This window comes from Dermacentor andersoni, chromosome 4 (assembly GCF_023375885.2).
Source record: "Dermacentor andersoni chromosome 4, qqDerAnde1_hic_scaffold, whole genome shotgun sequence".
Taxonomy (NCBI): domain Eukaryota; kingdom Metazoa; phylum Arthropoda; class Arachnida; order Ixodida; family Ixodidae; genus Dermacentor; species Dermacentor andersoni.
The window spans coordinates 86,318,753-86,334,738 of NC_092817.1; the positions used below are offsets into that span (position 1 = coordinate 86,318,753).

The following is a 15,986-nucleotide window of genomic DNA, read 5'->3' on the forward strand; positions in this document are numbered from 1 at the left end:
CAAAACGACCAGAAATGGTCGACACAAGATACTTGTGTCTGATTTTGGCTTCACATGGGTAAGCCTTCGGAACACATATTTATATGAACATCTATTTATATGTGACTGCCAACCAGTCACATTAATTTGATGTGTTTTTATTCGTGGCTCTCCCCAAGCGGCTTATATGCAGTTTATGGAAAATATGACAGAATCGGCACAGCCTGAAACTCAAGACTGTTTTTTTTTTTTGTCGTAGTCAGCAAGAACTTCGTGGAAAGTCTCCTCTCACTCTTAATTTACTGTCGAGGTAGTGCTTAATGATCTTACCTGAACGTCTCCGTGGCACCGCCGAGAGTCGTCTACGTGACAAGATGTAGCACGCGATGGCTGAGACGAGCACCAGAACCAGCAAAGTGGACACTATAGGAATAATAAGGCGGATCTGGCGGCGCTGAGAATCCACAGCATGCGTCCACTGGGGTGGTGGTACCGTGCCTGCGTGTCGACGTTTCACTTCGTACAGAACATGCGATTAAATATATGAGGGATTATGAAGACAGAATCGCCGCGCAATAGCCTGGAACAGTGTAGACTAAACTTTATAAGCTTGCGATTCCGGAAAACGCTACAGCTGTTCCAGGCATAATACCGCGTGAAAGCCATTTTGAATATGCGATGTTCCACGTGATGTTCTTGCTTATCTTGAAGTAATAATATAAGATGATAAAGCCGCCCGCGCAAGAAGCTTAGAGCATACAAAGAGGAAGTCTCTGTCAAGAAACACGCCACAAGTACGAGAAGTCGTTCAAGAATGTGTGTATTTGCAAAAGTTACGTTCGTCGACGTTAAAGTAGGTAACAGAAAGCTTCTACTGCTTGCATAATATGCGGAAACGGCTTTATTGAATTTTTTTGTTTATATCTTTTTTTAACTCTCTAGCAATATTCTTAATAGACTATCATCGAAGAAGCACTGAATGACATTGCTCCCTGAGCGATGCGCCCATTGCAGAGACAAAATAACTTGATCTCTCTCGGACGCATAACCAGGAAATGGGTCCTATTTCTATAATAGGCGGAGCTCGGCTGCTGCATCGCCACTCAGTGCATGGTGATCTTTAATATTTTCTAAATTCCAGCGGTGACGAACGCAGTGAAGCAACGCCGCATGTGCAGCCAATCATAAAGTTAAAACGTGTGAGAGCACTAAAAAAATAAAAAAAACACAAAGAAAGAGAAAAGATCATGCAAAATCCACGCCATGTAGGAAACTGTAGTTTTGGTCAGTCGGCAAGTAAAAAACGTCCCATCAGTATAAGAAAAAGCCCAACGCATTTCGCGATGAAAGGGATCCGTAACGGGTAACAGCCGCGGTGATGTGCCTTGCAAATATTAGATTTGGGACAATATTCCCGCGCGATCACTTTAGGTGATGATGTAGCTTTCGCTCATACTTTGCGGGACTCGTCGCCGAACGCGTCGAAGTGGACATCCGAAAGTTTTCCTGGAGCTGAGCTAAAATACCGAGCTTGGCGCAGCGCCAGAAACGCCATCGGTCACATACGCCGACAAGTACGGTGTCGAGTGAATGCGAAAACCTCGCTAAAGTGATCGTTTCTCCGACAGCGAAAGTTTGGTGGCTAGAGTCGCGGGGACAGATTCTACTCGGCGAGGCAGACGGCGACCATTGCCACGATGGTGATGGCCACGCACCAAATCGCGAAGAGGTAAGAATACTTCGTTAAAAAAATTTAAAAAAGCTCCCTAGTGGGACTTGTCAGATCATGCGTAAGCATTAGTTCCAGTCGCTCACGCTGGACTCATGCAACGGATGACTGATTGAGTGACCGAGTTACGCACACTGCGGCTATCTGTGCCAAGGACAACGCAATACACCGTGATGACCTGTTGAAATTACCTAATTGGTTGAACCAAATTAGTCGGAATTAATCTTATAGGGCAAATCAATGTTACCTTAATTATTCTGAATTAGGGTTCAGTAATATATGAAATAAATGCAATTACTCTTGATAATGTTGATTGGAGTCAAGTAATGTAACCATAGTTTATTTTAGTTAGGCTAAAGTTATTCTAATTACCCTTAATTAGTCTTTATTCGCCTAAAGAAATGTACTGTTAATTGAAATTAGGATTAATTAATCTTAAGTACCCTTAATAATTCTTGATTAGGCGTCAATTTTTAATCCTAGAAATCTCTAGATTGAGTTAAACAGTTAATTATTTAATTGAATAACAAATTTCCATTAGGCTTTCTTCATCTTGATTTGACTTAAGGAGCTTTATTTACGCCTGATTAATTTCATCGTAATTCTTCATATTGGTCTTCTATTAGCCTTAATTTTACGACCTCTTCAGTACTCACTACATATAGTCATAATCATAAATATCAGAACTCATACGTGCTCAAGGCATTCCCATAATTATACACTCCTATAGGGTCCCATGTACACCTTTGGAGCGCATCGTGTCAAGTGTTAAAGACAGACGGACAGATTTCCGAGGGAAGTAGCCCTAGAATGCTCGCGCATTAAAACACATCTGCCAAGACAAAATATCCAGCTGATGCTACGTCAACAAGTACTGGAACATGACACGCTGCCCGCCTTACCTCCAGAAAGCGTGAGCGTGGCGAACACGTATTCGGCCTCCGTGGCTCCCGCGTCGTTCTGCGCCGTGACCAGGAGGTCGTACCAGGTGGCAGGCGTGAGGTCAGGTATGACCAGCACCGCTGGCTGCTGGTGGTCTGGCACGAAGTGGGCGCTCGTCGCTGGAGACCAATCCTTGTGCGGCTGCGGCTTGTAGAGGACGGCGAACGACGCGATGGGACAGCCGCCGCTCTTCCAGGTGCCAAGCTGAAGTGTCACCGATGTCACGTTGGACTCTATCAGGTCCCGTTGTTCGGGTGCCATTGGAACTGTGAGCGACAAGAATCGAGCAGGAAACGAAGTAAACTTCATGCAGTCCACGAACACAAGATCCCACGCACATTGTCTGAACAGCGCTTTTCTCTGTCTCTCTCCCTCTCTCCCCATGTGGGACACTTCTTCCATGCGGGACACTTCTTTAATAAACGTAACAAATTAGAAAATAGCACTGCGAACGACGCGATACCACCAATTTTGGTGCGCAGCGAAGCGTCCGCACTCACCGGATCCATCTGTCTTGGCGTGTACGACATTGCTGCGGGGTCCTCGCCCGGCGGAATTAAAGGCCACGGCGTAGAAGGAGTACTTGCGGCCACAGCGTAGGCCGCGATAAGCATAGGCGGACCTTTCGGCTCCCGTCTGCACCTCGGACCACTCGCCGGCACCCTCGGCTGACTGGGTGTCCAGAGACATGGTACGCTCTGCTTTATGGAAGAGCACGAAACCTGCAAGTCGGCAAGTCATTTTTGTTTCGTTAGACTTGGAGCAATGCGTATCGGATATACACAGTTATTGTTTACGACGTAGGGAGTCGACTACGCTCCGAAAGGAATTGCATATTTGCGGTAAATGACGCTGTGTTTTGCCAAACACTATTTCTATTTTTCAAGCTCCCGGTATACATCAATGTTTTATCACCAACAAAAAGCACAAAAAGGGGCGAGCTTTACGATTCCCCAAAAGTCTGTCTGTATTTATATTATGTGACGCTGATGCATATTACGTGACATAGATTCACATATGCGAGGTGGCATTTTCCCTTACAGCAGTTAGGTTTTCTTTAAGAAATGTCAGTGCTACCCAGTAATATTTACGTCACATCATAGGCAAAAGTTTTAGTGTGAATATTTTTTTTACCTTTGACATACTCTTAACAACTACTGTGCATACGAAAAAAATTGTAATTTTTGCTTGCTGCTTTAAGAAACAATATCATTACCCTTAAATATTCCCTAGCGATTCAATAAAAATTGTCATTCTCCTTGCTTTTAACATTCAGTTTGTTCAATAGAGCTCCCAGAAGATCTGAGCACTTCCTTCTTCTTGCCCTGCAAAGTTCGATAGCGAATTCAAACAATATCTTGTGTTTAAATATATGCAAAGTTAATTATTTATCAATACAGTGTTCAAATACCCACCGTTGACTGGCTGTTCTCTCTCGATATTCCAGCTCAAATGAACAGATGACGACGTCGAAGAAACCAGCTTTAGCCGTGGTGCTGTGGGAGGATCTGGACACAGTCAACCAGAGCAGCTACAAATTATTTGCAATGTTCTGCAAGCAAGCTTTTCAACAGAGCTAAGAAAACAAAGAATATAGAAAAGCAGTCTTATCTGAAAAATGCAAAACAATGAATTATTGTAGTGTGTGACTCGCAACCTTAAACAGTTTTTTTCTGCTGTTACTATAATTAATGTTTTTTAAAGGAGACATCGGTCAGGCACTTGTGCTGCTGTTATGAAAATTTCGATTAGTTAGAACTAGACTTTCAAAGCGTGCCTGTGCCCACAAAACAGGCTACACTTATAGCACAATGATAGCGGCGAACACGGTCGGCGATCGTCGAAAATCTGATCAGCGGGTCAAGCGCGTCGGCTTTTATACAGCAGTCGTCGAATGTTCCACACTAATCGTTCGGACCCGCGCGCCTTCCACAAAGTTCTACACCATTCGCGTCACGCGACGAAATCAGATAACATAAGGTTCGGCGACAACAGACAGCCGGGTGGAAGCATCGATAACTTTCCAGAAACTTCGGATACATACAGGCGCGTCCCGCGCTGTGAGATTACATTTGTTAGGCGGCGAAACGTGGTCGCCCGATAAAGATAAGTACACGTGTCAATATTGTACACGAATCCGCTACTCAAAATTGCATGGGAGAGTGCCAGCATGTGAAGATTGAGCTGACCTATTTCGAGTGTCTGGGAGTGGACTTCCTCAGACACGGGTCCAGCGCCTTTCGCATTGAACGCCTGGACTACGACACTGTAGCGTGTTTTCCGCCGCAAGTCGGTCAGCTCGCACTGTTGTAAGGACGAAGCAGGAGAGCTCTCCAGGGTCTTGTATGCAAATGACTCTTTAGCGTCGTGCACTCGGTATCCGACGTAGTAACCCTGGACCAGGCCGTTGGAGTCTTCATCCAAGGGTGGCTGGAGAGAGAAACGAGGGAAAGTGAACAGGGCGACGCTACCCTTTTTAGGCTGCTGCTCTCAGCGAATTGTTCGCCCTATCTTTAGAGAGAAAAGTACCGCTTCAGAAAAGACAGCTTTTCATTGTTTTCTCAGCTGTCTGTTTTACGAGCAAGTCCAGAGAGAGAGAGAGAAGGGAAGACGGAAAGGCAGGGAGCTTAACCAGACTGAGTCCAGTTTGCTACCCTACACGTGGGGAGGGGAATGGGGAGTGAAAGAGGGAGAGAGAGAACTTAGGTGTAGGATGTCCAGATTTTGCTTGTTGGTTGTGCAGTGGCACAAAGAGATCGGCATCTGAGAAGCGACAATCGTTCGACCAAATCTAAAGACACATAAACAAAGAGCCAGACATTGTGAAAGAAATACATCCAAAATTATGTTGCTTTGAAGTTTGGGAGTGCTCAACACTGCTACGTAAGGTCGCCTTTAAGCACCATCACTGAACAATTCGAATGCCGCTTGTAATCCATTTTTGGTTGTCTTTTGCATTCATGCTGCACATCAAAGCGTTTTAGCGGCTTGAAAACTTCTGTGAGAGCTTACCTTCCAGGCTATATGAAGACTCCTGGAACCTGTCGGTGTCACTTTGATGTCCCGTGGGGCGCCGCTAGGAGCTGCGTTAAACCATAATGAATTGTTAGGGTACCGCACGCGATTTTGGCTAAAGCGTGCGTATAGTTTACTGACAAACGGCGATCAATATTTCCTAATCAATCGGCTTCGAATTTAATAATATTTAGGAGTATTCCACTACAGATAGAGAGATAGAGAGAAAGGCAAAGGAAAGACAGGGACGTTAACCAGAGATTATCTCCGGTTGGCTACCCTGTACTGGGGGAGGGGAAAGGGGATGCAATAGGTGAGAAAGAAAGAAGGATAAAAAAGAAAGGAAAAAAAAACCTAAGCACACACACGCACGTACACACGAACTATTTCTGTGGGCACTGTCACGCGACCCGCAAAGGCATTCCTAGTCTTACGCAGTGTCACCGTACAGTCCTGCGCCAAGTATTCCACTAATTCCACTAACTAGAATATCTCTCCTTCGTCCTGAAGATATCATTTCTATATTCATATTTCTCTTTTTATTATTATTTCAATTGTACCGGACGCAAGAAGCAAAGCGATGGCCTCTTTTGTACATAATCTGACTAGTAAAACAGTTCGAAACTCTCGTAAAATACTTGGCAAGGACAAGGGTCGCCCTGACTGAGTGTATTCGCTTAATGTACACCTATAGTAAAAGAATAATAGATACCTTTGGGGTCTTGATAAGGCTATTTTTCTCGATTACAACAATGGCAAAGACGGTCATAGTTTTACATAGCAAAATATTAGCGCAACATGGTAAGAACGTATATGATTGAGAACGAGTACGCAGTAGAGCTTGCAAGAAAAATAGATTGATACAAGGTGCGTTAATTAAGTACAGAATCAGTTGTCTATACTTATATAATAAGCCCCCACATAGTGATAACTACATTTCTCTAATCTGGAATCTGCGACCACTGTACTCCTTGAGTTCCGTTTGATGATATCGTGAAGCAAGTCCATAACAAAAATATTTAGTTTGCTGTTATTGAACCATAATTGTCGTGTTCAATATGGCAGCGAACGCCAGCCTGATGGTCCCGTAGTTTTCCTCATGGGCTTAGTGTACAAAATCATCGCACTTTTCATAGCAGCTGCAATTTTCCATACACTCAAATGTTTTTGCGAAAGTGTATAGATTGCATTTTACTGTTACAGTTTTGACTGACTGCAAGTGGAACATTTAGGAGAGTGCAACAAACTGCATGCAAGGTACCTTCTTCATCGGTTGTTACCACGAGCGATTCGCTGAATTCACTGGGACCGATGACGTTTTCTGCCCTAAGCCGAAATTCATAGGCGGTCTTTGGGCGCAGTGAAGAAACCACGTGTGTGGACTCTGTGGGGTCAATCGTCGACATGCGCGAGTCACGCTTCCATGTGCCTGAAACGGGACAGATGCGAGTGAAAGTAAGTTTTCACTAGACCGGCAGTAACCGGTAATAACGCGGCCACGTGAAAACGCCTTTTTAATTCGGCGCGGAACGCAATACCAACGTTTGCTTCAACTTTAGGATTATTATGCTTGCGATCCAGCGCTACAAATTTGAGAGCAATATATGCGGATACGCGCAATGAAGCATTTAAATCGAATCTGTATTTTGCATCTTCCTTTGACTTGTCGAGGGCTGCTGCTGCTGCTGCAGTGGCTGTTTCGCACTCCGCATCGGAGTGTGTTGGAAAACACATGGCAAGAGTGCAGAAGAAGAAATGGGCGACGTCAGGAAGCATGACTCGTCAGGGGGAGCGTGGCCACAATGCCCACTGAGCTCCCTGGGAGCCGCCACAGTTTTGGCGAAAGTATCGCAGAAGCTGCGGCTTTTGCTTTTGTGCTCCTGCGATATAGCCCGATGAACGAGTAGAGAGGGGAGGCAGAGAATGAATAGAACCGAATCTCCTAGCCATTCAGACTCCGACCCAGTCGTCAAACAAGTGAACATCAACTTTATCATTCTTCGCTTGTGACAGTTCGCTTACACACTGGAAGACAGGGGCGCAATACCACGTCCGAAAGCATGCGCCGTTTGGGGTCTCTTCAATACAGGAAAAGCTACAACCATATGTGGCAACAGCTGCAAACTAATCAACGTAAATTCAAGGTATGGCGTGATACGTTTCTGCTATTTCTGACAAAAAAAGAAGCATCGTGCAAATTCGTCCTGCCGAAAACATACACAGGGCGTGCGACAGGCAAAGCCGCATTAAAGTACCGCAAAGTCAATACGACACTATATGCACGTGGGAGCCGAGAAAATTAACAGTTCTGTACCCAACGTGATATCTTAAAGGCTAGGCATTGCCCGAGCTGGTGGGCTCAATCCTAACCACAGCGGCCGCATTTCAATGGGGGTGAAATGCAAAAACGATCGTGTACTGATGTTTAAGAGCGCGTTAAAGAGCCCCATGTGGTCAAAACTAATGCGGAATCTCCCGCTACGCGTGCCTGATAATCACATTGGAGCTATGGCACGCTAGGCGCCATAACTTATTTACAGTTCACCACTTCGGCCACGATGCGATGAGCCGCGTGAAGCAACGACCGTACCAATGGCCTACAACTCCACTTCAAGCAAACGAGTGTCCCTTTATGTCCTGTGCACTACATGGACAAGTGGTACACGCAAGGGGAACGTCACCTCACCACTACTGTAATGCAGCGAGTGCCCTATCACACTAACATTCGCCATCAACATCACTGCCAATTGCTATAATTTAACCCAAACACTACAGAAAGCTTCGCTTACACCTATTCCCACACTGCATTGCTTCTCCACGATGCTTTAAATGTCCTTCTGATTTCTAGAGTCATCGAAGCCAAGAGCATTACGTTTGGAGCCACGTAAAATTATCGTTCGAGACACCCAAACGTACACTATAGGCTAACCTTCATGAGCATGGATGGCCAGAAGTCGTAGGCTGCATTACCTAAAGGCACGTGAAATATCTGAACATTATCAGATATATTACTGCCACAATTATATCCCTTATGAATTGTGCACTCACAGAGGTGGCGGATTAAATTTCCGGACTAAAACTATGATCCACAATCATGGCTCGACTTGCCGTGAGATGTGCATCCAACCAAGTTTACACGACAATTGAAATACTTCATAACTGGTGGGCTCGCATTTAAGTATCGTTACGTACCGTACTTATTAGACCTTAAGTCAACCTTCTTTTTTTTTCGAAAATACTGCCCATAGTGAGCTATCAACCGATATTCCTGACCAAAGAACATCCTCCTATATTCCCGGACAAAGCTAGCAAAAGCGCCGAGCTAACAGAGTTCCTCCTCGGTTCTCACCGTAGAGCAAGTTTGGAGAATATCCAAACTGGTTTTAAGAAATGCTGGATATCCAACACATTGGATGGTACTGAGTATGACGTCGTTTTGGGCGCTGAGGACACCTGCCAAGCATCTGACGAGGACGGCTTTTCTGGAAATTTCGATGAGGATGCATCTTGTGGCATTTACTAGCGAGATTTAGTAGCCGAGCGTACGCTAAGTGCTTATGTGTCATATTTAAGGTTCTTTTTTTTAAAGCTAAGCTTACTTTACCTTTTCTTTCGGCTTTCCCACTGCTGCTGCTGCTGCTGTGGCTGCTGTTGTCGGCACACCGCGTCAGGGTGGGGAGGTGGAGGTAATGGGGGTTCAGGGCGTGTGTATACATAACAGGAGCGAGTCAGAGAGGAAAGGCGACGCGGAAAACTTGTTTGGACCCCACCGCGTCGAATGTGCATAATGACCTCTGGAGCTCCTTGAGCGTCGCCACCTTAGCCTCTTGACAGCTGTAATTATCCGTGGCTCCCGTCAAAAGCATTGCAGATACTGCAGCGCTTCCCTTTCTACTAACGTGCGAGTCTAGAGGGGACTTAGAACTTTAGAGAGGATGGAGATGAAGCGGCAGTTCCCATACAAGGGGGGGGGGGGGAGGGGGAGAGAGCGAAGGCGACCTGAGAAGGCAAGGTAACCCTTCAACAACACCACAGCGGTAGCAGGGAAACTGGATAGGGAGAAGTTCAAGGTACGGTACAGTATGTTCATGCTATTTCTGAAAAATGAACATCATGTAAATATGTCAAGCGGACAAATTACGCAGGGTATGTAGAAGCAGAGCCGCATTAATTAAAGCGCACCGAAGAGTATAGGCGACACTATGGAAGCGGTCTACCGTCAAATCACCAATTCTATGCCCGCCGTGGTAGCTTTGCGGCTATGGCATATGAATTTACAAAAGTTGGAGCAGGTGATTTTGAATAGGCAGATTTACTTCTCCAATAAAAAGAAATATCAATATTTCACATGCTGGCCCTTGTTATTCTCGTGCCGGTCCGCTTGCATGTTAAGTGTGCCTATCTTGTTGTACAGAGATGTGCGAAACACTTTGCAAGTCACTGTCATTTGGGTGAATTACTTGACTAGAGACCTGCCAATTTATCTTGAAGCGAGCAAAGGTGTACCTACCGTCTCTATGCTTGTATTCCAAGCGGTACTTGTTCACGGGGCTGTTACCGGAGTAGGGCGCCGTCCAAGAGATTGTCACCGAACGACTTGTTGTCTGCGATGCCTCCAAGCCACGAGGTTTCTCTGGGGGTTCTGGACAGGAGTATGAAAAAGTACGTGGTGTAACCTCAAATGCACCACTGGCAGTATCATCTGTTTTAGGCAGGCGCGTGTGTTACCGTTGCGTAAAGCTATTGTTCCTCCTATTGTTCTTTGTGAAGAAAGCTACTAACGAAAAAGTTGACACTCAATCAGTAGCCTTAAGTGATTTGAATGTGAAATCACTGCGGCTTTTCTAAGTTATAACCTTAAATAAAAGCTCTACCTTAATCCACCGTAATACACCTTGCTATAATTTGTACCAACTTTAGTCCATTTTAATCCACCGCAATCCACTTTAATCCCCACTTTAATCCACCTTTATGTACTTTATTTCACACTCATTCAGTTGATTTCACCGCAAGAATTCGAAGTGGGAGCAGCAGCAGGTCCAGCGCCGGGAACGTGTCGTCATCACTTGGTCACGTTGGTTTTGGTACCATCAGACATTAACGACTGAGGCCGGATGGACGCCGGATTTTTCGCTTTATGAGGCATATAAGGCTTTCACCTTAAAAGTAAAAGCGAGGGCTGATTGTCACTCGACCAGGCAACTGAGCTAACAGACATTTTTTTCCCCCGTATATATATGTTTCGCACAATGATATTGCATACGTGCACATTCTTCTGATTTGTCCAGGAGACTGAAATTTTGACCAACCGTCCCGATTATACGGGCATGGCCATAAATCTCCCTAAAACCTGCCTCAACCCAACTGCGAAATAAGAGGCCCCTAAAGGACGGCCTCGCACGGCACAGATGCACCCGGATTGCCATTAAGCGCTAGGAAACCAGCCGAAGTCCGATTTAAATCAAAGCCATTTGTTTGTGTGCCTAACACACTTCGCTTCAGTTTCAGACATGCGGTAAGGAGTGCGCAAGAGGCAAAGCTCTAATGTGTGTTGCATAATGACCGGCTCTTTTAGGATTCTTTTGCCACAGTGCACTGTTTGTATGCTGTGAGGTATACTACAAGTAGAACGAGAACACTTTCACGAGACATGACACATGCTCCTGAATCAAACACGCGCGCACGCGCCGTCCCGGGTCATAGCACGAGCACCGATACGGTCAAATAACTGTACTGGTAGACATTCAGAGCTGTTTATGACGTTAGATTATACGAAAAATGCTTCGAACTCGGCAAGAAAGCTTAGCATTGAAAAGATGTGATGTGATGTGATGTGATAACTTTATTTGGAATCCGGCGATTGGGAGGACAAGAAAGAGCAAATTTTTTTTTCCTATGTTGTCTTCGCCGTGGGAGTGCTCATGCCTCCGCTCGGCGAATCTGCCGAATTCCGAGATCTACAGGTCGGCAAAATTCGAACAAAATGTGCTACGCATTACGTCACGCTTCTTTGAGGTCCCGGATCTATGATTTAAACCGCGTTCGCCACACTGCAGTGGGGTTCAGGAGCTCACTCGACACACGTCCTGCCCCTTCGAGGAGCGATGTGCAACTGATGGTTGTCCGGGGCTCACGGCCACACACACACACACACACACACACACACACACACACACACACACACACACACACACACACACACACACACACACACACACACACACACACACACACACACACACACACACACACACGCACACACACACACACACGCACACACACACGCACACACACACGCACGCACACGGTGCCCCAGCTAACTTTAGCCAGAGTTTAAAGATATGCGAATGTCACGTAGCTGGGCAGAACCAATCTAATGTTGTTTGCCGTCTGTTGGCGATACTATATTCTTTTTTCATTTCGCATAATTAAATAATTAGTCTTAAATAATTAAACTTCTCAAGTCTTACAATTAGATGAAAAGTGTCCCTGACAAAATTGGACAGCGACATGAAAAACTCCCTATACAGCTTTCTCTTGATCAATACGTGCTACATAAAGGTATTTTTCCGAGCGTCAAGGTAGCCCGCAAATGCACCCAAAATTGCCGCGTGAGTGGCCGCTCGAGGCACTTCGCGTTTATTTGCGGGCTTCTTTCGCGCTCGGAAAAACTCTTCTATATAGTACGCATTGAGCAACAAAAAACCGTATCGGGAGCTTTTCATGTCGCTCAACAACTGTCTCAATGACACGTTTCATCGAATTATATTATTTGAGAAGTGGACTATTAAGAATAATTATCTAATGAGGCGGAATGAAAATGAAATTTAGTATTTCCAAGCAACGGCCAGCAACATTACCTTGGTTCTGCCGAGCTAGGTGATATTCGCATACATATATATACCACATAATTGGCTTTCTACACTTCACACATATGCACTTTTTTCCGTGGCGCTCCTATTGCTATATTGCTACATCATTGCAGCCTTGCTGTCAATGACGGGGGGAAGATATACGATTAGGATTAAAGTCGAGTCCATGTGACAGTAATACTTAGTTTTATACTTAATGGGCTTCCTTAAAGCACAGGAGGATTACTTGAGCCAAATTTTTTTTAAGTCATGAAGAAATAAAATTTGGAGAATGAAGCTGCAAGAAGCCTGACAAAATAAAACATCTTGTTTACTCGATCCGCATACATCTTTATTATTACTTAGGTTCTGTGTGTTAGTTTTACGGTATCGATTTGGAAACGATGTCTCTTCATCGACGGATGTAGAGTGCGGGCTCCACCAAAAATATATCAATCATTTCCGCATCCATAAAGCATAAATCATGGAGAACATTAAGATTCACGCGAAACAATTTCGGCAGAGTCGACGAGACATCTCATTAGAAAGGAAAGCTAAAGGAAGAACATGCTGTCGTCGCGGAGTCTGCTCTTTCATGGGACCCTGCCAGTCATCGGCGGACGCCCACGGACCCACCCTGGACGAGGACCTGGAAGTTGGTGTCGTCCTTGCCGTAGGCGTTCTCGGCGGAGCAGCTGAACAGCGAGGAGTCCCTGCGGTCCACACTCGGGATGCGTACCACGTACTCGAGTGCCTCAGCTCCGGGCTTCTCTTCAACCACGTACCTGTGGTCAGGTGGTTAGTAGTGGCAGGTGGATATCAGTAGAGCAATATTATTGGAAGTTACAAATCTTCAGCCATGCATTAATCGTATGCGATCAACCCTAAACGCATGTTCGAACCCATGCATCGCAACTGTGTAGCCCTCTTCGCGACGAAAAATAGCCAACAAAATGGGGAAGTAAAAATGGGCGCAGTGTCTTTTGTTAAAGAAGATTTATTGCTAGGCATGCGACGCAAGTTGACACACTATTGTTTCCTCATTGGCCAGCACAGGTCAACAATTAACAGAGGCAAGCTTCTTAAAACACTGCGCTATTTCGGGGAATTGACAATTATTCTGTTTGGGGTGAGACTTGTTCAAATATGGTGCTTTGCAGTTCTTATACAAGGCTTGGGCCTCTAGGCGCGAGGAGTGCAAGAAATTTACCTAGAATGTTTTATTAGCCATTGGTTACAGCTATAACTAAGGAATGAAGCTTCAAGTACCCCTAGAAGATTTCGAGATTTAAAGCTAGTCGCGTTCTCTAACGTCTAAGCAGCTTACACCTAGTGTCTTTCAGGCGTCATAAGAAGTCGTCATGACTTTCGCTTTATTTGGAATATGAAACTTCACACAGCTTGGGTGACACAATATGGCGACCAGCGTGTCTTGGTGTTTCATTGAGCTCGCAGGAAAAGCCAATGCTGCGCAGTGAATCATGGAAGGGTGATGAATCTGATGAACGTTCAGAGGTTTGGGAAAATACACCTGACGTTTGAAACATCGAGAGGCACACAAGACATAACGTAGTACCACCTACGCGGTAAATTAAAGACCGCGTAATTTTTATTTTAGGAATTTAGCGTGAAATAAATATTCCTTACTATAGGCCGCAACAGTGAGCCTATAAGAAACTAGCATCCCCCTTTGTTAAGTTGTTTTTATGTTCCAAAGTTACAAGCAATTACTTTTATTAATTAACTCGCTCTCTTGGGCCCTCCTCCATTGGTCGTCCATATTAGTATCAGAATACTTATTGGTCAAGCTTATTGGCGCGCCGACCACTTTTCTCGCCCACCACACCTTTTCCTCGCTCAGCTAAAGCAAGGCAAACACATCAAGAGAGAAAGGACTAAGATGTTCCCTCAAAACTCCATTCACAAACTTACTCACGAATCTCATTTTCAGCTTAAAGCTGATTTTGTAGAGTCTCTTTATTATGCTAACGACCAATACTTTGGCTTCAGTCATTTTTATTCACTGTACTCTAAAACGACGACTAAGTGGATTAGTTAGAAAGATTGGAAACATTTGCCTGCTGTTGTGCGTTTCATTTCGAAAATGTCTCCGTTTGACTGGTTTACTAGAGAGTGAAAAATTATTTTGGACTCGCCAATGGAATATTTTCAGAACACATATTTGATAACGTTCTCGTTCCCTCTCCATGCCTTGACACCACGGGAAGTTCTTGGCAGCAATTTTTGTGTCTCTCCCCACATGAACACGACATAATATTCGCTGAGTTAGTAGATGTGGTAAAGCTAGGGCGTTGGCATAAACAAAATCCAAGAAGCTTTAGTGCAGCTTTATACTTTTGGTTATTTCTAGTTTTCAGGCTGTTTTAAAACCACGCAGTTGCTCTACATCTGTGTTTCTGCCTCCAAGTAAGGCACGGCGCACGCACCTTGGCTCCAAGGCAGGGCTGAATGCATGCCTGTCTCGTGCCCACGTGACAGTGATTGGCGGCTCGCCGATGGCGCGGCAAGTGAGAGCGACGTTGTCACCACGACGAACTGTGAGGGCATGAAACTTGCGTTCGAAGTGTGCCGCCACTGCAGGTTAGACCAAAAGGAAGGAGGCGAACAGGGATAAATGTTATACACGTCTAATATGCTGCCGTCTGTGTGTCTCAAGAGGTGCCCTAAGAACTACACCATATTTCTCTGCTAATATATTAAGAGAAGAAGACGGTATGTACCTTAATATCACATCTGGGTTGACAGATAGCATAAACGCACCATTAGCATAGTGTTCGTGCAAGAAATATTGAACAAGGTTTAAGCGCAGCAAAAATGTTTACATCTGGCAATGGGCCTACGTTCCAGTTCTGGTCTTCAACTGACTTCTACAGTATTTTGTTATAGGTGTATAACTATCGCATTTACGGCCATTGCTGCCGGTCCAACAGGATGCACACCGAGCCTTGATTTCTGCACTGCGATGATTATATGAAGTCAGCACATCCTAGGTAAAATGAAGGCGCCAGTAGGACTGGGGCCATAAGGTAAGTGAAGACCGAAGTTTAACTTGAGTTTTGGAATCACAAAGCTTCGGAAGACTTTCTTTCCTTTCGTTTAATTAAACTTTTTCACAAGGACTGATTGTTTGTGCAAGTCCATCGCTTCATTGGAGCCATAATGCGTGAAAACCAGTCCTTCCAGACATTTACTTTGAAGGAACTCCAAAGCTAAGCTATGAGATTTATCCTCAGTTCACAATTTGCAAGAATTGTGTAGAAATCGTCGACGACGATTGTCAAAGTAAGCGAATCACAAAGCACTTCCACAAAGGTTCGCGCTTTATTAAAGATATGGTGTGTTTGAAGGCGCATATTTTTGCAGTCATAATATTTAGGCAGAGTTTATGGTTTTAACAGAGCAATAAATAGAGTTAATTGATCCATTTCGATTTTTTTAATAAACGCGCT

The 15,986-nt window shown here is 44.8% G+C and overlaps 1 protein-coding gene across 2 annotated transcripts in view; it reads right to left on the bottom strand.

The window, feature by feature from the left end:
- The window catches only part of LOC126536430 (cell adhesion molecule Dscam1-like), a 200,195-nt gene that overhangs the window by 13,348 nt on the left and 170,861 nt on the right, over positions 1 to 15,986 (bottom strand). For both annotated transcript variants that reach the window (XM_050183389.3, XM_055074007.2), the window contains exons 12-21: positions 14,964 to 15,111; positions 13,153 to 13,301; positions 10,176 to 10,307; positions 6,927 to 7,094; positions 5,663 to 5,733; positions 4,840 to 5,080; positions 4,066 to 4,158; positions 3,151 to 3,372; positions 2,611 to 2,916; positions 310 to 477 (exon numbers count right to left, since the gene is read on the bottom strand). In XM_050183389.3, the coding sequence (XP_050039346.2) occupies positions 310 to 477; positions 2,611 to 2,916; positions 3,151 to 3,372; positions 4,066 to 4,158; positions 4,840 to 5,080; positions 5,663 to 5,733; positions 6,927 to 7,094; positions 10,176 to 10,307; positions 13,153 to 13,301; positions 14,964 to 15,111 (1,698 nt within the window). The remainder of the gene's footprint in view (positions 1 to 309; positions 478 to 2,610; positions 2,917 to 3,150; positions 3,373 to 4,065; positions 4,159 to 4,839; positions 5,081 to 5,662; positions 5,734 to 6,926; positions 7,095 to 10,175; positions 10,308 to 13,152; positions 13,302 to 14,963; positions 15,112 to 15,986) is intronic.